The 20,829-nt window shown below is 38.1% G+C and overlaps 1 protein-coding gene and 1 pseudogene across 7 annotated transcripts in view; both read right to left on the minus strand.

Annotated features, from left to right (window-relative positions):
- Polk (polymerase (DNA directed) kappa) overlaps window positions 1-20,829 on the minus strand; it is a 63,316-nt gene continuing 42,487 nt past the window's right edge. For all 7 annotated transcript variants that reach the window (XM_013514794.1, XM_013514789.1, XM_013514792.1 and 4 more), the window contains 10 exons: window positions 17,940-18,093; window positions 14,104-14,343; window positions 13,236-13,360; window positions 11,552-11,718; window positions 9,488-9,520; window positions 5,806-5,902; window positions 4,021-4,192; window positions 627-1,556; window positions 286-328; window positions 1-102 (listed from right to left, as the gene is read on the minus strand). In XM_013514794.1, the coding sequence (XP_013370248.1) occupies window positions 18-102; window positions 286-328; window positions 627-1,556; window positions 4,021-4,192; window positions 5,806-5,902; window positions 9,488-9,520; window positions 11,552-11,718; window positions 13,236-13,360; window positions 14,104-14,343; window positions 17,940-18,093 (2,046 nt within the window). In that variant the 3' untranslated portion in view covers window positions 1-17. The remainder of the gene's footprint in view (window positions 103-285; window positions 329-626; window positions 1,557-4,020; window positions 4,193-5,805; window positions 5,903-9,487; window positions 9,521-11,551; window positions 11,719-13,235; window positions 13,361-14,103; window positions 14,344-17,939; window positions 18,094-20,829) is intronic.
- On the minus strand, window positions 5,821-7,595 carry LOC102025378 (annotated as a pseudogene).

Consider the following 20,829-nt stretch of genomic DNA (forward strand, 5'->3'; position numbering starts at 1 on the left):
TAAAAAGCGTTCAAAATTCATTTGAAAAATATATCAAGGGTATGTCTGGGACTGTTTGGTTTTATTTTCTTTGATTTCGAACACTTCGTCATCAGTCCTGGCCTGGAATGAAGAAGAACACACAGTTAAAATGCAGGAGGAGATTTAAAAAATAACTTTGCAAGTATTTGGTATTTAAAATGTTACTTGATGATTTATAAAAGCAAAATTTAACATCTGCTAAAAATGAGATCCCAAAACATGCTAGTTTCCTCGTTAGCACTATTAAAGCTAAATTAGCCCTACCTTCTTGTTTTTGCTACGGTCTTCTGTACTTTGCTTGAGGTACCTTTGGAGGTAAGAAAAGTAAAAAAATTCTGTAATGAGCAACATGAAATAACTGAAAAGCTTTATACAAATTTTAAAAGTTAAAACTTATTAAAAATATAAAAAAATTTCCCTGGTACTATGCAGTTCATATTTATACATTCCAGATGCTGACTTTATAGCATAATTTCTTTGCAATTTCTAACCTATTAATAGTATGCATATTAGATTTAATAAATCTCATTAATAAAATATATTCTTAGAAAATTTAATAAAATATATTCGTAGAAAATTGTTCTTTTTAATGACTGCAAACTCACCAGTACTTTTGGAACTTTCTCTGGGTTGGCTGACTAGATGAACTCTATCATTTCTCAGTTCTTGGATAATGCCTTTATTTAAGCAAACATCCATGTGCTCGTTCAACATGGTAAGATCCGAAGTCTTCTGTTCTAGATTACAGACAGGACAAACTAGACCTCGGCCTATGGTCACTTTAAATGAAAATGGTTGCAGGGAGTCGTGCCCAGTTAACAACCCAACATCTGCATTTTCCAGTGAAACAGTACCAGGCGGCTTGCTGGGAAGACTAGAACACTCCTCTTTGCTGTGTTTGCTCCCTAAGGAGTCTACACTTCCTGGCTTTGACGTGCTCGCTCTAGTTTCCACCAGACCCACACCATCTTCTGAAGTGACTGCTACCTTTTCCTGATGGGTATCATAATCTTGCTTCTCCCGAGGTGAAAAACAGTGATGTGCGTTCTCTTTCTGGTTACCATCAGCAGAGGAAGCATATGAACAAGCGAACACCTTTGAGTTCTCGCTGACTGAAGGGCCATCAAGACATGCGTCTACATGTTTATTAAAGGCCTCCAGGCTGATGCGTCCTTGCTCTCGGAAGCAAACGGGACAAGTAAACCTCTGACAGCTATCTGAACTTTCTGAGGCTTCCAAATTCTCACTCGTCTTCTTACTAACTTGGAATGGCTGTGATGTCCTTAAATTTTGTTTATCCACAGTTTCACAGTGAGATGTGTCTTGGTGTCTCCATTTCATTTCTGATCGTTTTTTATCAAAAAAACTCTTCTCACAAGACATTCTTAGAGGTTTTACAAACTGATCTTTATCAGTTTTCTCTACTACATGCCCAGTGGCTGGCGATGCCTGGGTCCCGGCCTGCAAGAAGCCAATGATGCTTCTCTGCTGGCATTTTTTGTCTTCTTCACTGGGAAAACTCGACACCCGAACACCTAAATAAAACCAACTACAGTTAATAACTTGTAAATGTAACACGGCCAATTCACGCCCCAGGAATGAAAACATTTCACGTAATACTATTATGATGTAGGTACAAAAAGCTGGTAGGAGAGAATAAGCCAACACTAAAGACAGATACAGATTTTCTTTTCCTTGTGCTGGGGATTGAAGCAGGGCATTGTGCATGCTAGGTATGTACTCTACAATCATCTATACCCCCAGCCCCATCTTTTCTTAATTAGAGAGTGCTTTTAGCCAGGCATGGTAGTACAAGCCTGGACTCTAAGAGGCTCTAGGAGCACTCTAGGAGGCTGAGGCAGGAGGTTCCCAAGTCCAAACACAGCCTTGGTAATTTAGCAACTTATCAAAACCCTGTCTCAGACTAAAAAACAAAAAAGGCTGGAGACTAGCTCAGTGTGAAGCCCCTGCATTCAGTCCCCTGTACAGGGGAGCGGCAGGACGAGGACTTCTTCAAAGCCTATTTTATGAGTAGAAATTTCCTTCCCTTTATAAAACTAGGTATCATTAAATATCAACATTCTACTGGAGTTGGCATAGTTACATAGCATTTTGAATTTGTATATGGCATACAATGCCATTAAATACAAAATATAACTAACTGGAATCAGGTACAGACTCCTTAGTATTTTTTTTAAACAGATTTTTGTTTTTTAAAGAGCAGTCTTAGGTTCACAGTAAAACTGAGCAGATGGTACAGAGAATTTCCAAATACGCTCTGCCTCCATGCATGCACAGCCTCCCCTGCTACCAACACCTGCCCCGGAACGGCACATGTGCCACACAGATGACCCTCCACCAACACAACACTAGCATCCGAAGTCCACAGCTTACAGTAGAGCTCACTTTTGTACATTCCAGGGTTTTATTTTTTATTTTTTTGGGTTTTTTCCAGTACCAGGAATCGAACTCACGACCTTGTGCTTGCCAGGCAGGCACTGTGCCGCTGAGCTAAACCCCCAGCCCCCCATTCCAGGGTTTTAGATGAGTTTATAATGACATGTACTCACCATCACACAAAGTAGTAGTTTCACTGCCTAAAATTCTGCTGTGCTTGCTCACTCTTCCTTCCCTCCAACCCAAACAGCCCATCTTATATTTTGGCTTTGTGAGAAAGGATCTCCCCAGGTAATTCAGGCTGGCCTTGAACTCACTGTGTAGCCCATGCTAGCCTCGAGCCTGTGGCAATCTTCTTGCCTCAGCTTCCCAAGTGCTGGGATTATAGGTATGCACCACCATACTTGGCCCACAATCTTTTTATTGTCTCCAGTGTTTTGCCTTTTTCAGAGTGCCTTACCTTGGTTCAGGAACTCAGTTCTCTTCACAGATGGGATGAGAACCAAATCAAATTTCCCCATAAGGTCAATGCTGAACCTAACTACTGAATTTGGTTCGGTTTTTACCCACCTCGGTTTGCGACCAGAATTGTGGTACTGAGTTTGTGAACCAAGGTATCACTGTAGTTGGACCCATGCAGATGCAGCCTTGCCCGCTTGGCTTCTTTCCCTTAACAGTATACATTTAAGTTTCCTCCACGGCTTGATGGCTCATTTATTTATGTACTGAATATTATTCTGTTGTCTGGAGGTACCACAGTTTACCCAGTCACTGAAGGGAACCTTGGTTGTTTCCAAGCTTCTACCAACACTTGCCTTTTGTCTCTCTTAATCATCACTTTATTCTATTGATTTTATTGTGTGCTATCTTGCATGTATGAAAGTATGAGTAACGGCCAAATCTTTAGCAGTAAAGCAGGCAGCTGGAGAGCTTACCTACAGTACACATTCTCTCACACAGTTCACTTTGGAAACATGGCTTATTTGTTTATTTTTACCATGCAGTGGCTAGAGATGTAGTTTCCTAGTATCGGAATCTTTTATCTGTGATTCTGAAGTACAAAGTTCTGAAAATTGTAAGCAACAAATGATAAATGATGAATGAATTAATGTGACACTATTTAGAGTCTTTACTGTCTAAATTTTGTTTTGCTACAGAAATAAAAATATTAATGTTTTTGATCAAGAGGTGCTGATCCAGATTCCCAGATTATGTGCTTTCTCAAATGTGAAAAGTTTTGAATTTTGGAACATATCTTGCCCCAAGGATTTCAGAACACAACAAGAGGAAAAGAAAACCTTAATCAGTTTATACCAGAAATAAATTAATAATCTGTTTCACATGTATCATTTTATGAATTAAGACAAATGGCAGGAGCACAGTAAGAAGTAAGGAAGGAAGTTTCAGAAGTAAATTGACCTCAGAATATTTCCAAAGCTAAGTCTTGGAGGGGCTGGGGATTTAATTCAGTGGCAAAGCACCTGCTTGGCAAGCGCAAGGTCGTGAGTTTGATTCCTGGTGCTGGAAGAAAAACAAACAAACAAACAAAGCTAAGTCTTGGGAAAAATCTAACAGATTTAAGGAAAAACAGCAAAGTCATACCCATAAGTCTTAATCTTAAGGGATGTGGAAAATCAACATCAATCTCTGTTCTTAGCAACTCCTTTGCAATGGCAAATATTTCTTCTGCAGTAGAAACAACAGATGAGACTGTAGATGCACGAGTTTTTACTTCAAAATTCACATTCTTCAGCTTAATGGTAACAGTTCGACCCTATAACATACAAGACACATCATTACATAAACCTTTCTAACTTCTAGAAAAGTTATCTATAGGTAGAAAAATTCAGGAAAGTCTTTATGGGCATATAAGAATATGGAAATATAATCAATTATTTATAAAACATGGTAATGAAAATTGCAATAAAAATAATTAACATCTAGAAGTAATGCAAAAACCCTGTTGTAGCTAATAATTATGGTTCCCCTCCCCAGCCAAATATAAAAGGCAATGTTAATGAATCATTTTCTTTTTATTGAACCTCTTTTAGAGGTTCATTCAGTTCCTAAAAAGGCAGGAAGAGAAAAATCTTTCTAAAGGTGCTTCATTGAAAAGGGCTTACGGGTAGCTCACTGTGTCGTGTGCTGACTACATCCAGATACTAAACAAATTGCTAAATAATTCATCTATAAGAGTTCACTATCTAGTTAGGGCAGAGTCTCTGCTGGGAATGAGGGAAAAGCTTCAGAGACAGATGGCAATGATAGTTGCTGCATTTAACACCACCAAAACATTCGCTTACGGGTGGGTAAATTCTATACTACATACATTTTAGTATCTCCTGGAGGTCATACCTAATTCCTACGCTCCATCACTTGGGTTAGACTTACTAACTCATTTCCAAAGGAAAAAAATCCATAAGTTCACAGTGGAGAAGTTTAGCAAATACTGCCTTAACCTAGGAAGATGAGCAACGTCATTCTCCATGTGACTGAACACAATTTCTGACAGCATATGATGAGAAAGACTTTCCAACTTTGTCGTATTCCTCCTAAAATCCTATAGTCCTGTTCTAATTGTGAGAAAAGCACAAACCTAGACTGAGGAACATTCTATAGGGCGTCTTGCCAGTACTCCTCAAGACCGTCAAAGTCATGAAAAAGAAGTCTAGGAAACTGTCACAAACCAGAGGCAATTAATGAGACATGACAACTAAATGCAATATAATTTCCTGGATTGCACCCTGGTCCAGAGGGCAGTAATTAATAGAAAAACAAGTAAATCCAAATAGAGCCTAAAGATTAGTTAATAACAATGCATAGAAGTCATTTTCTTTTGACAATGCACTGAATGCTAATGATTGAGGAAACTGGGTGAGGGGTATACTGGAAATCTCTATATCCTTTTTGTAACTTTTCTGTAAATCTGTGATTCTAAAATTAAAAGCTTATTTTAAAAATTTTTAAAGAACTCTTTATGCTTGAGGTATGATAGAGGACTGTAGGAAAAATGTTTACCAGGTCCTCCATTCTTTCTAATAAAATTTTAATGCTTTTGCATTATACTTTGAAATAACACCACCTCTGATTTGAGAGTGGGAAGTGTGTACTAAACATGGACAGTTGGGAGGGAAAATTATCTAACAGAAAGCACAAAGCACTCCAGGCTTCTGTTCTCAATGTGTTCAGCAACCTGGATTAGAGCCCTGAAACAAATACCTATTCTAGAAGCTCATTGCCTACCTGAGAAAAACATAGGATGATCAGGGGAGAAATCTGTAAACTATGAGTACAGCTCTAGGGAAATTCTCTGCCTTTTTCCTCTGATGCCAGTATAACTGATTTTGTACCTATTCATATGTACTTAGTTTTGAAACCTAAGGATACCTTTAGTCCTTCCTTCTGGAGATCTTTAGCAAGTTCACTGCAAAGTTCCTGGCACAAACTGTACTGTTCTTCTGCTTTGTTTATCTCATTAAATGTCCTAGAGAGACAAGAATGCTTTTACTGCACAAAGTAAACTATAACTCAGAACACTCAGAACACTCCAGGAACAATATGGTACATTTAAATAGTCAGGCATTCAGATATATTTTCTGCAGTAGAAAAGAAATTTTCAGATGAACTAGAGATAACTAATTTAAAAAGGTATGGTTTATGTAAGTAATAGAAAACAATTTGGATAGGTTAACTGATCAGCAAAGGAGAAATTTTACGCTTTTGCTCTCTCTATATAATATTTTTTAAAACAATGGTTAAAGTCACCAACACATAATGGTAATACTCTTAAAACGTGTAACACTTAAGGTATATTTATATATACAAATTCTGCTACAGAAGACTATCTTAAGAAACTAACAGATGAGAACATCATTCCAATTACTGCACATAAGTTTCCTAGACAGAAGTATCTTCAAGTAGATTTAAGGTGCTGGTTCATAGTACGTAGGCAGCGCTGTCTAGCAGACAGCTGGAAATAGAGAGCTGGTAAGGATGCAGAAATGCTGAATTCATCTCGGAAAGAATGCAGACAGATGTTGAGAGAGGATATTAACACGAGGGAGGCAGACACTAAAGAGAGATCAGAGCGATGAATACGGGGAAGTCTTCCTTCTAACCGGATCTGCAGCTTTTCGGTTCGCCCTACTGGCAACCATATTGCCACTAAATTGATAATCCTTATTTCACAAAGATACACAGGTACAATTAACACAAGAATCCACACGGCCTATGGTTTCTAAACATTTACCCCCGACTGTTTCTGTGACAGGCTGTTCATGGTTCAGAGAAGTTTAGATGCCTGCTATTTGTGACAGCCCAACTTTACCCAGAAAGTTAGTCTTCTCAGAAGTCTTGACGGATGTCTTCTTTGTTTGCTTCTCCCTGTTGCTGCTTCGTTTGATAGATTTTAAAGTTGTACTGTAGTCTTGTTCAATCTCGAAATTCTTACTGACCAGGATACCCAGTCTGACTCCATTTCTCTCGATTTAGATCCAGCTGTGAGGTGCATGTTCTTTTGCAGCCAGTTTAAACCTTGAATATATTTCAACTTCTGGAGCTCTTTTGTGCATGTTCAATCATATGAACTAGATTTTTGCCATGTACTTCCCAGGCATTGCATCCACGCTGTGCCATTAGGTGCAGGTCCTCAATTCGAGGTGCTTGATGCTGGGCCACAGAACTGTTTACACGTCCTTTGCTATTCAGTAACGTCATTTTTCTGACCCGAGGAAGGGGCTGGAAGCTCATTATCCTTTTACACTGAGCAATGCAATTGGTTGTCAAGCAACCAGTCTTTCAAATTCATTTCTCATGACATCAGTTGCACAAGCAGGGCAATCCGGGGCTGTTAAGTAGTTCAAGTAGTTCTTAGTAGGTATCCGCGAATTTCCTCCCCTACCAGTGCAGCAGCTGCTTCCCATGCACCTGGCACTTGCTTCATAGCCTTGACCAAAACACCGCAGTGCAGCCACTCCTCCTCTGGGACCACCAAGCCGGTGCCACCATTCCGGGGGTCGTAGTCTTGCCTGTGTTTTCTGAGTCTGAACAGGATCAGTTCTATGTATGCCTCTGTTGCCAGCTTTTTTATTCTTATGAATTCCTCCTGAAATACTCCACACTGCTATGGTTTGGGTAGACTTCGAATGTCCCAAAGGGCTCATGTGTCGAAATTTAATTCCCAGTGTGAGGCATTAATTAAGAGGGTTGAAACCACCTGACATGGAGAATGATTAGAATTAGCAACGATCACCAGGGTGGGGCCCCCACGGTGGAATTCTGGTGGCTTTAGAAGGAGAGGGAGAGAGGCCAGAAGACACACGCTCTTGGCCCCTGTATCTTGCCAGGTGTTGGCCAGCACTGCCCTGGAGGACTAAAAGGCCATCAACAGATGTGAGCCCTCACCCTTTCACCTCCAGGATAAAGGACACTCTTCTAGTAAAGTTATCTAGCTTCAGCCATCAGGCTACAGGAACATAAACAAGCTAATATTTATGCATATACAGTATAAGCAAACAAGCAATCACTGTCCCCTCATTTTAAATAAACAGTATGATCTTAGATACATTATTTCTTTGCTTTTTTCAATTTATCTTGGTGAGGATTCCCAATGAGTAAGTTCTTCATTTTATACGGCTGCATAATATTCTAACTTAAAAATATAACATAATTAAAAAACTTCTCTATTCATGAATATATGTAATTTTTAATCTTTTGCTAGCCAAAAATGCAGTGAATAACCTTGTACACATGCAAAATGATACAGGATTGCGTCTGTGAAATGAATTCCAACAGAAAAAGAATGAAGGGATCAAAGTACTATACACATTCATCTGTGATTTTGATTCATCAGTGATTTCCCGTGTGATGGGCCAAATAATGGTCCCTAAAGATGCCTCTATCCTGATTGCAGGAACCTGTAAATCTAGGACTTACATGGAAAAAGGGACTTCACAGATGCGAATAAACTGTGCTGGCTGAGTATCTACAGGTGTCCCCACTGAATTCCCAAGGGTCTTCATTTGAAGGAAGCAAGAGGTCAGAGTTAGAGAAAGACAAGATGCTGGCTGAAGCTCCGGGCCAAAGAATACAAGCAACCCTTAGACACCCTTGGGAAGGAAATGAATTCTTGCCTAGAGCCTGTACAAGGAGCGCTGCCTGGCCAACAACCTGATTTTAGGACTTCTGACCTTCAGAATGATAAGAGAATAAATTCGTGTTGTTTTAAGTCCCTGAATGTGTGCAATTTGTTACAATAGCAATAAGAAAGTAATACATGCATCTTTCACCTTTTTCACTCCCATTGTTTTGCCAAGAGTATGTCTGACATCTCTGCCAAACTTGATCAGTGAATGATGCTATTTTAGGGAAGATTCGATATTTTTCTTTTATTACAAATGAAAATGGAAATATTTCTATGTATTTTAAAAGCCATTTTAATTTGCTGTTCTGTTAGCTAATTAGATCTTTGTTTCCTACTAGCACAGTGGGTGCTTTCTTTTTGATTATAAGAGTTCTTTGCATACTAGAGTAGTTCTTTCCCTCAGTACTAGGGACAGAACCCACCCACAGAAGACAGCTCTTCATGTGTGATTACGAATTGCAGTTTCTTTCTCGTCTACTCCATACCAAATTTCATGAAAATGGAAAACATATTCTTGTACGTCAAGTAGTGTTTTTAATAATAAAAGATAAAAGTAGAAGAAAAATTCATTAAATTGGATAATACTATCTCACATCAGATGACCAGTTTTTACCAAAGGGATTTATGGGGTTGTCTTATAACAGTCATTCAGCTTTTCTGATCGCAAACAATAAATATGAACACAAGATCAGTAGTCAGTAGGTCGGTAGCTCTTCAGCGTCTCATGGAACTCTGCTGCTTTGAAGACATAGTTGAGGGGCTTTTCAAAAATGACAGCTTTCCTCAAACAAAGAAGTTCCATCAACTCGATCATTTCCAATCTGTCTCTCACCAGTAATATTTTCTAATTTTAGTGACATCCTACCAAAAATTAATCTAAAAATTAAAGTACCATTAATTATGACAATTAAAATAGCAAAGCATTACCTCTCAACGCTCATACTTTTCCTTTCTCCGTCCCTTGAAAAGGAAACAAAACAAGTCTTTACTTTCTTTCGCAAAGAAGACAGTGACTTTCAATCAACCAAGAGGATTTAACATATTATTACCCTTTAGACAACTCAATTTTTAAGTTAAAATTTGTATACCATTAAGAACTATGAGGTTTTTTTCTTTTCAATCTAAAAAATAAAAATATCCCCAAAAGATAGATAAAATGTTAATATGATTACATGTGTCATAGGTCAAGTCTATACGTATTGAAGAAAACAAACTTAAAAATAAATAGATATTATAAGTTGCTTCTATTAAAACTAACAGGAGATAGTATAACAGTCTGCAATTATAAGATATTATTAAATTTAAATATTTTAATATCAACTGTCTAGTTTGGGGCTAGTTTTAACTCCTCTCACCTACAAGCCAATTCATTATTTATTTATAGTGCTCTAAAACCTCAGCCAGGATTTGGAACATAGCAGTTGGATGAAGACTAGAAACCTAAACCAACTAGTCTACCTTTTCTGACAGGGTAACTGCAACCAAAAAGTTGAAATGATATGTAGATTACTCATTTTTCAAATATTCAGTGGACATGCTATCACTCAAATACTGTTCTACACCTAGGGGATACAGGAATGAATAGACCACAGGTCTGCCCTTAAGAGACTTACATCTCAATGGAATGAAACAGATAAAACAAATACAGAAGTAAATACAGAATGGGTTAGAAGGGAAGCAGTACTCAGAATAAAGAACAAAGCACAGTGGCAGAGAATATCGACTGAGGGGGAGGGTGACCTTCAACTTTATAATATCACAAATTACATGTCAATTTCTCTTAAAAGCCTTGCCTGAATCTCCAGTATCAGAACTAACTATATTACTTTCAAGTACTACGGGAATAAAAAGCGTAATTTTCGGACTGAAAGAGAAAGTTTTATTTCCTGTGTTCCTCAAGCACTAGGTTATCTATGGTGCTGTGATGCCTTTCTCTTCCACTCCACCCACTCAAGACCAAAGTCCCTGTGCACCCAGAAGAGCGAAGAGCAGAACGAGATGTGACCGGCAGTACAGGCCTTGCAGTCTGGGGAAGGTTTGCAGGCTTACCTGGTCAGCCAGTTTTATAGGCATGCTCAGTGATTTTACTGCTGTCCTTTAGTTTAAGTGCGAGAATGTAAAGGAGTCATTTTGAGGAAAAGCTGACAGGATGATGACAAAATTGTAAAACAGTACTCAGGGTTGACGTTCATGATGCCCATTCTTTTTTATTCCCTTCTTTTCCTTTACCCCCAACAATTTACCCTTCTAGCTACAGGTTACCTCTTTTTAAAACCAGATAAAATAGTGATTGAAAGAAAATCCAGTGATTGAAAGAAAACCTGTTATTGAAAAGTGACTGAAAGAAAACCTGTTCCCTTATCTAGACCTTGCAAGGTTGGCTCTCTTAGGGCTCTGCCTCTGTATGACTTCTGTCAACTCCCACCTTTTCTACGCCCTCCTTCTACTTTACTTTCTTATTTCTTCACTTGGTTATTTCCTGTCGCTCACACCAGTATGCAAACTCCATGCAGGCAGGACTTTACCTCCTCACAGTTGTATCCCTCGTGCCTAGAGCAGTATCTCACACAAAGTACTCAGTTGTAAGTGAATGAGTCATTTATACATTTGGAAAAGAAAATGAAATACAGTTAGTTCAGTAAGGCTTTTGAATAGTCCTCATGTCTCCTTGTTTAAAGGGTGAATCGTGGAATATCAGCCATCCTTCTTCCGTCAACACCAGTGTTCCCCTTAAGGTCTGAACAAAGAGCAAGGTGGGAGAGAAAGGCAATAGGCAGTGTTTCTCTTGTCCACCTCCCCAACTGCTAAAGTCAGCAATCTTGGATTGATTCTTACTTCTTTTTTCCCTTTTTATCCACATCCAATCTGCTGACTTTATAATTAAACTAGTCTAAAAGAATTTTAAAATATTTTGTTTTTACAGCCTTGATCTAAATGGCTAAAATTGATATTGTAGCAAAGGATGAAAGGAAAAGCAGAATGACTACATACCTTGGCAGGTGGGTTGAACCTAGACCCAGGGAAATATGAAGGAAATAATGCCAAGATGTTTCAGAGAAAAGCAGCGAAAGCAATGCCCTCTGTTGGTAGAGCTCTGTACAAGTAATAATTCCAAGGGCCTTTAACATTTTCTCTGTAACTTTTCCTATCCCAGAGACCTAGAAGAGAATCAATATTTACTATTAGTAGCTCTTACAATCAATAAAAGTTATGAATATTGCATCTTCATAAATTGTGTAAGAAAGCTGAGTTTAATACTTTTGGGTCACATTTCCTAAAGTACCATTTCATGAAACTTTTAAAGTCATTAAAAAAGGAGTTCTGTGGACACATAAACTTAAGACTGGTAGGGTAAACAAACTTAAATGGAAATTTTTGCTACAGGATTTATGAGTCTTTAATATACCATTATATACAGAGTAACCCCCCCAAGGGTGGTAGATTCCAAAGTTATTTGATCCCAGAGCCTTTTTAAATTGGATATCTATTTGTACCTTGAAAAACACACTAGAAAATAACCACTATTTTATAGCTACTTCTTATATATATTATTCAGTAATCATTTACATTGTATAATTTCATAGAGCCCCCCTTTTTAAGCCCCTTTTTTTGAGCATTCAAAAATCCTTCATTTAAATTCATCCATATGAATAAATGAATGAAAACAAGTCCTAGACCATTATATAGTGTATAGTGCAGTTACTGTAAAAAAATAAGTGGCATATGCAGAAAAATCTAGAAGCTCTAAAGAATAATAAAATACATCGTCTTCTGGAATCCCTAAGGGATAATTTTATCATTTTAAAGACAGTAAAGTACTGTGGGTGGTCTACTTTTGTCAAAAACAAAAAAATTCTAAATGTCTTCTAAGTATTATATCTATTAATTTAATAGCAATCTGGCCTTGAGAATTAAGATAGTATTGTTAGAGTTGAAAGTATTCCTTCAAGAATACTTCTTATTTCCTTTCTCCTTGGCAAGAGTCCACTTAAGAGCCTATCATCTATTATTTTCTTAAAAATTTCCTGCAGAAGCTAGGAGTGGCCATGCACTGCTGTAATCCCAGCACTTGGGAGGCTGAGGCAGGAGAATTGCCATGAGTTTGTGAGTTTAAGGCCAGCCTGGGCTACATAGGGAGTTTAAGGTCAGCCTGAGAAGACCCTATCTCAAAAAACAAAAATAACAACAAAATTTGAAAAACAAAAGAACAACAAAAAACAAAAAAATAACAAAGGCTGAGCATGGTGGTGCATGCCTGTAATCCCAGCGCTCAGGAAGCTGAGGCAGGAGAACTGCTTCAAATTCAAGGCCAGCCTGAATGACATAGAGAAATCCTATCTCAAAGTGACAAAAAAAAAAAAAAAAAAATTCTTGCAAATAAGCTTCATAAACCTTAGTTTAAGGATTTTTTTTTTTTTTTTTTTTTTTTTTTTGGTTTTTCTCCGGTACCGGGAACCGAACTCACGACCTCGCGCTTGCCAGGCAGGAGTTTAAGGATTTCTTAATCCTTAAACAGAAAGATTTCTTCAAGTTTTCATTCAACCATCCATTATAGTTCCTGTCTGTTGCCCAGTGTTTTAAAACTTTTCAGCAAAAAACAATTATCATCAGCCAAAGTATATATGCAAATGCTATATAAATACTATATATATGCAAATTTTATACACAATCTCACCTTTCTAATGGGTAAATCTTTGATGAAATCCATCACAGCTTGTCTGTTGGGGAGAATTTGATATTGTCCATTTGGTTTATTCTTATCACTGCAGACTTTTGCTAACATTGTATTGGGAGCAATGCCTTAAAATGAGAACATTGTAATGACTTAAAGTTGATATGTATGACTTTTAATTATGTGATGATAAAAAATGTTTAAACACAAATAATATGAAACGATCTAATGCTACTTTAAAGATAACATATGATGCCATCTATCTCTCCAGGGCTTCCAGCGGCTTTACGAAAATAAATTGTGTAAGTTAGGGCAGGTGAAATGAGTAGTATTTAATTCTCCATGTTTTAAAATCTAAAATGTAGTGGAGACTGAGCCCAGAGTCTGCACTGAGCTATATCCCCAGATCCTTTTCTATTTTTAAATATGAGACAGGTCTTGCTAAATCACTAAGCTGCTGAGGCTGGGCTCAAACTTGTGATCGTCCTGCCTCAGTCTCCCAGAGTGCTGGGATTACAGGTGTGTACCACCACACCCGGCTTATTTTGAGGAGGGAGTTCCTTACCTTGATGCTTTCTGGGTTCTCTCCTGCAATCTAGGACAAGACTGAAGTTATCCAAAGAAAAACTAGGATAACTACATGAGATTTATGATAGTTTTATTCCTTTGGGCCCACAAGATTTTCTTTTTAATTCCAAATAACCTGTATGTTCAGTTATTCTTCTAACAGTTACTGTGTTAGAAGCTGAGTCAAAGAGTAGATGAGTGAAATGATACCACATCCTTTAAAATGAGAAGCTACTAATATTACACTAGAACTAGCCAGTCTGGAAATTTTAACCACAGTGACCCTCAATATCCTTTGAAATACCTGCACTGGCTGTTAGTGTTGTTTTCTGTTCAATTCTGAAACGAATTTCCTTTACCACTTCCTCGGCTGAGGTTCCAAAAACAACTGATTTTTGTGGTATTTGAGGATTGTTTTGTTCTTCAGAGTTCACTTGGGAAGGATTTCCTGGGGGCTGCAAATCAGGAGGACTGTCTTCAAAGAGTAGTGGAGAGACGGAGCGGTCACACTCACTCAGCTTATTAACTTCCTTTCCTGGTTCATCTAAATCGCAAATAAGAAAAATATTGCCAATAAGAATGGTAACTTCATTTCAGGAATTGCATACTCCTTAAGCCTGGTTTCCCTAGGTTTTCTTTCTTTAGCTTCCCATTTTTCTATTTTTCTTCTATATTATTTCTGAAGACAAAGCAAATTTAGTTTAGTTTTGTTACTGGGAACCAAGTTCGAAGTGCTGGCACTTATATTATGTGACTATTTGATTTTAAAAAACACTGTCCAGACTTTTCTTTAAAGAATATTACCCTTTTCCATAGTGTACACTTAAAAAAGGAAATATCCTAAGTAAAACACATTAATTTTGAAAATCATTACTTTTTTCTTAAAAAAATGAAGTTTTTGATCCTTTATTCTTCTTGATGAAGAAAAAGATCCTCATTAAGGTAGGATTTAGGAATGAGGGGAAAAGGCCTCAAGCAATATAAAATAATTATACCTAAAAAATCAGTTTTGTTTTTATTTTTTAATTTTTTTTTTTTTTGTCCTTTTGAGACAGGGTCTCACTATGCAGTTCAGGCTGGACTTGAGCTCACTTTGTAGCCCAGGCTGGTCTCAAACTTGCAAAGATCCTCCTGCCTCAGCCTCCCAACAGTTTTGTTTTTAAGAGGCAAAATATTTCTTTCACTCATGGAAGAAATTTTTCCAATGTTAATCTGAGTTTCCTTTTTGAAATGCTGATTTTAATTTGACTTATTTATAAAGCTTTGGTTTTACTGCACTTGTAATAAACAGAAATTACCTCTGAAAATTTTTTTATAGAAAGTCTAAAGGGTCGACTAGATGAGCCAAGACACAAGCTTAAGGCAAAGAAACTTTATTATTAATAACCTATAAGTTATAATTATTACAAGATAGGTAAATATACCTGTTATTACCTCATTTTATTTGCAGTTTTAAAAAATGAGCTACAAAATACACTGAAATCTACACTGATTCTTAAAACAGTCTGATGAAAAAATCCATAAAGAAAAATTTTCCAAATTAAGTAGAAAGTTTTTTCACTTAAGCATCGAGACACATATGAAGGTAGAGGACTTGAAAAACGAGTAGTCTTTCAGGAAACTTTGCTAAAGATAAGGGAAACAATATAGCAAACACTGGATTCGTTTCCCGCTTTGAAGTGTGCAACATGAATGACATTACAGACAGATGTTTTCCAAATCTGCATTCTCACGCCACACTCACAGGAAGACTTGTTTTCAAACTTCCATTAGGTGTTACTTACATGCTCTGGTTCCTTTTCATTCCCCATACTCCACCTTTAAAATTCAGAGCAACGTGGAGGGCAGGAAGAGATGCTGCTCACCAGGTGCCCTCTTCCCGCTGGCTGCGTGCAAGTCACCCAGGGCCCGGCCTGTGCCAGGCAGGCCCTCTACCAGCCCCCTTCCTTGCTTCCCGACTGAAATAGCCTTATCATCCCCATAACTGAGGAAATCAGAGTACAACACCAGGATTAAGCATTTCGTTCACATCACAAGTGCTATGAAGTGAAGTGTGTGCTCTCTGAGTTTCGGCCTGGCACTCAGCATCCGAACAGGGACAGTAAACATTAAGTAACAATGAGTAGTTTCTTTTTAAGTAGATATGGTAGTCAGCAATATGTTTTAAAAGAGAAGCACCTTTCAGAAAAGGGGCAAGCAGTACAAAAATGTCTGACTTTAAAGGAAGATACACCCATCAATCACCAGTCACACCTCCAAGCACTGTGGGTGTGAGATTGGACAGGCCTGAAAATGCGCCTCAGGAATTCACAGATGAGGAAAAAAAGTTAAACTAGTTCATTGCTTAAGAATATGAAATGAATGAAGAAAGCAATATACAAATAAATATGCTAAAGGCAACAAAAACTAAGACATCACATCCTCACTGTGAGTTTAGACATATAAGTGAGGAAGGCTTCAAAAGAGAATGACAAAATTTACCTTAAGCCCAATGTAAACTTTTTAAACAGAGTAAAAGTAATTGCTATGAAAGCTGACAGGAAACTGGGCATGGTGGTACAAGCCTGTAATCCCAGCACACTGGGAAACTGGGGTAGGAGGACTGCAAGTTGGATTCTGGTCTGGGGAACTTAGGAAAACCCTATCCCAAAATTAATAAAATAAAATACACAAAAGGTCTGGGGATGGAGCTCAGTGTGAAGGATCAGGATTCAATCCCTTAGTACCACAAGGAGTTGGAGGATGAAGAAGAGGAGGAAGAGGAAGAGGAGGAGGAGAGAGGCTGCTGTCACCTACAAGGGATGCTTTGTTGGAATCATTTAATGATTTCCTCCCCTCTCCCAGTATGAAAACTAAGGTAGTACCAAACAGAGAGTTTAAACAAAGTGACGTCAGGCTTCAGGTGTCACGTCCCCAAACAGCAAGGCTACACCAAAGAAGGAAAATATTTTTCTCCAAGCATAGATGTCTAGAAATAATTATCATTTAATGTTTTCTTAGCTGGGCATGGTGGCACATGCCTGTAATCCCAGTATTTGGGAGGCTGAGGCAGGAGGATCGTTTCGAGCTCGAGACCAGCCTGGGCTACAAAGTGAACTCAAGGCCAGCCTGAACTGCATAGCGAGATCCTGTCTCAAAAAGACAAAAAACAAAAAACATAACAAAAAAATGTCTCCTTGAAAGAAAAAGGGAGAGACCTGCCCCTCTGAGCTTTAAGTAATGACATTGTAATTCACTGTCTAGATTGAACTTGCTGCAAATGACATGAGCTCCAAAGAATGTAGGAGACTTAGAATTTTACGTCACTGTGGCTACCATTTTGCTCCAAGGAAAGTTAAATACCCCACCACTGCCCGGCCCCTCAGAAGCAGCACACACAGTGTGGCTGTGGTTGGTGAGCAAGGCCTCTGGGTCACCCTTGTCTCTAGGTGAAAGCACTCAGGAATCCAATCATCTGATCCAATTCAGACATTTTAAGTAATCATACCTTTGACAAAGGGTTGGTGGCATTATATGTAATACCTGCCTCTTTCTCAGCACCTATCTGGCTGGATAATAGAAGGGCTGTTTGACAAACCTGTGGAGCTATGAAACTTCTGTTTCACTGTTAGATAGAGTCCTAATGAGGCCCAAGGCAAAGAAGGAAAAGGTAAAGCATTAATTTTGGAAGGGTTGAAAACTGTATAGTTGCTGTGCTACAGTCACAGTATAGAAAACTTGGCAAGTGAAGAAAAATAAAGCTGCCCAATGTATTGGTGTTTGAGGTTAATCATTTTAAAATCTAACTTTTATCACCATCACAAAAAAGGCTACCTTAAGTAAAGAACTTTCTCAGCTGTAACACAGTCTAAAAACCCTTTGAGGCTAGAGTTTAAGACAATAACTGATACAATATTACCTTGTTTAGCGGCTCCACAGACTCAAAGCTGGAAGATTTAACAGTAGCATTTGTTTAAAAGCGATATTCTACACATTTAACTAAAATACCCACTAGGTGTATTTTAAGTTTCTGGATTTTCATTCTTATAAAAACACATCTAGTCCGACCACCTACACATGCCAGTGAGTTAACTGGGTTAATTCAGGGCTTGTTTTCATGTTTCATTGTTTTTATTTTGATAGCGCTCAGAAATCGCTCACCATTTTCTGCCGAGTTTCCAGTTTTGATGAAATAACTCCTTTTGTCCTCAGGCCAACTTTGCCTTTCCTGTAAGTGCTTTGTTATATTCAAGTAGGCTTCATCAAGACTCATGGCCATAAAATTGGGATCATAATCAGCAAGTATTTCCTTAACCTTCAAAAGGAACAAAAAAGGGTTACATTTTGCTGCCACAGCAAAACCTCCTGTCATACACAGCTGGTAAGGAACGTTAATATTCTTATTCTGCAACTACAGTAATGATCCTGCAATCAATAGTTCATGAATTTAAGGAATGAATAATTTACTGCCAGGGCATATTTGCCAAACTTTCTTTTATATTAAAGTAGATCACAAAGGCAGAAGACCGTGAAATAGCATGCAATCTCTATTTAGCCACCCACATCTAGATATAGAAAGCAATTCAAATAAATCTCAGAAAACATCATTCTGGTATACACAGTACAAAAAAAGACGGTATAGGTTTCAGGTAGCTAGTCAAAAGCAGAAGTGGGAATGATGGGACTCCATTTGGCTCATCTTTATGACGGTTTTGTTCATTTAAAAAGGAAAAGGAGTAATCTGATACAAAGGTACTGTGTTGCTTTAGAAAGTAGTTATTTCAACTAACCCTAACATGCGCATAAAGCTCCACTACGTATACATATTAATGCATGTGTCCATAAGGAACATGAAGCTCTACCACTCCTTGGAATCTGGAACAGAAAAGATGATGAAATCTATAGTGTAATTCCAGGCTACACTAAATGAGGGGGAAAGTCTGGAGAGCATCGTAGCATAAAATACATACAAAGATTAGAGTTACAGTGTCTGTAATCCAAAAATCTCTCTTACAGAAGATAGTTTCATTACATTAAACTCTGAAGGTTTGTATGGTGCTTGTTTGCTTTTTGCACCACCAAGGTATTAGCAGTAATTAGAGGGAATGGTTGCTAAAATAATACATCTATTACAAGACATACTGGCTGAATTATATTATACTCCATCTATCACTTAAAAGCTGCCTACTATATCACGAGAAAACTTTGTTTCATAAAAGGGAAGCATTTTAGCTCAACATAATTATGAACAGCTGAGTCAAGGGAAATTTGGAAAATGGTGATTGAGAATTTGGCACCGTTTCACTGAGGGAGTGCCCTAAATAGCTGTGTTCTTGTAGGAGAAACCGCTTTTATATGTACTCAGACAGAATCTTTCTAGTGAAAATGAGACTCGGAGAGTCTGTAGCTGGCAGCCCACTAGGATTCTGAATGAGAGGTGCTCCCTAGAGACGCTGCTGAGTGCAGGCCTTCCAAACGCCCTTCCACAGGACACGGCTAGAGGAACTCAAACAGACACGTTCCAGTAAAAGCCAAGCCTGGAAAGCTCTAGGAACAGTTAAAGCTATTTCAATATTTAGGATAAAACAAAAAGTGGATCTTCAAGTTTTCTACCCACACTAGAAATATTAATGCATCCATGTTAATTTACATACAATTCATTTATCTTCAAATTAACTACCTAGAGACTGCTGAAATTGGAAGATTTTTCCCAACCTTATATAAACAGAAAGACTAAGGATAACTAAAGACAATTTACTTCTTATTTCTTATTTTGAGACATAATCTCGCTAAGTTGTTAAACTGTCCAGGGGCTTGAACTGTCCATCCTCCTGCGTCAGCTTTCCAGAGTACTGAGATTATAGGTGTCCGTCCCCATGCTTGGCTTTTGTAGGATTTTTTACATATTAAAAGTCTATGTTTCATGGTTAGCACTTTATCTCTAATTAGAGATATAGTAAAAACAATCAATAGTTCACAAATGTATGGTTTCCCCTCCCCTAGCACACTTTTAGAAATAGGCACAAAGCACCTGTTTTAAATAGATTGTTTTTGAAAGAATAAAGACAACAGTTTGAACATTTGGGTGGGGGTATCATTTCTAGGAAAAAAGAGGCAGAATAGAAATTTTTAATTTTTAGCGGTGAATTTGGAGGTCACGCACATGTTTAAAGGGTAACAAGCAGCACACTATATGGTGGCTTTGCTTTGCTTTGCTTTTTGAAACCAGGGCTGCTCTACCACTGGCCAACATTCCCAGTCCCTTCTGAGACCAGCTCTTGTTAACTTAAAGTTGCCCAGGAAAGATTCAAACTTGCAATCTTCCTGCCTCAGCCTCTCAAGTAGCTGAGATCACAGCCATTTACCACACAAGGAAGTCTTTAATGCTGCATCTTACAAGGGCAGTCAAAAAGCAATGTAGATGCGGTACCCTCAAATTTTAATTCAAGAATTAAATCCCAGCACTGCATGACAGGCCTGTTATCATTCAAAATAGAGAAAATGGCAGTTTTTCACATGAGAAAGTTTGGGATTTTAGTAAATGACCATATCTTTACATTTCAGAGCTCTTTCAAAACAGTGGGTTATTCCCTCTCCTCTCTGAGTACCAGTCTCTGAGACACACGTTGCCCATCACCTTCACAAGACTGCAGAGAAGAAAAGTGACTTTTGTTATTGCATAAAAATGCTTATAAAAAGTTTACACAGAAGACACTGAAACCAGTGACAAGTAGATTCTTTAAATTACAAATACAAGGGCTTTCTAGAAGAAAATGTATTTTACACTAGGAAAGAATAGCTACAGTTAATTTTATGTTATAATTACAGCTATTCAAAGTTTTGGGAGAAGAGTTTTCTAAGCAGATGAAAAGCACTTGGAGGGTATTTCTGTCCACTGGAAAACAGAATGTGTATTCCAGGTGCTGTGAACAGCCCAGTATTGACTGTGCAAGCTGAAGAAATGGTTGGAGGTGAGGAGAGGATTAGCTAAGGCCAAATCCTGATGTGCTAAGGCATTTGGATTAGACTCCGGGTGTGACAGGAAACCAGT

The sequence above is a fragment of the Chinchilla lanigera genome, unplaced genomic scaffold (genome assembly GCF_000276665.1).
Source record: "Chinchilla lanigera isolate Chin_1 unplaced genomic scaffold, ChiLan1.0 scaffold00024, whole genome shotgun sequence".
NCBI classification, from domain to species: Eukaryota; Metazoa; Chordata; class Mammalia; order Rodentia; family Chinchillidae; genus Chinchilla; species Chinchilla lanigera.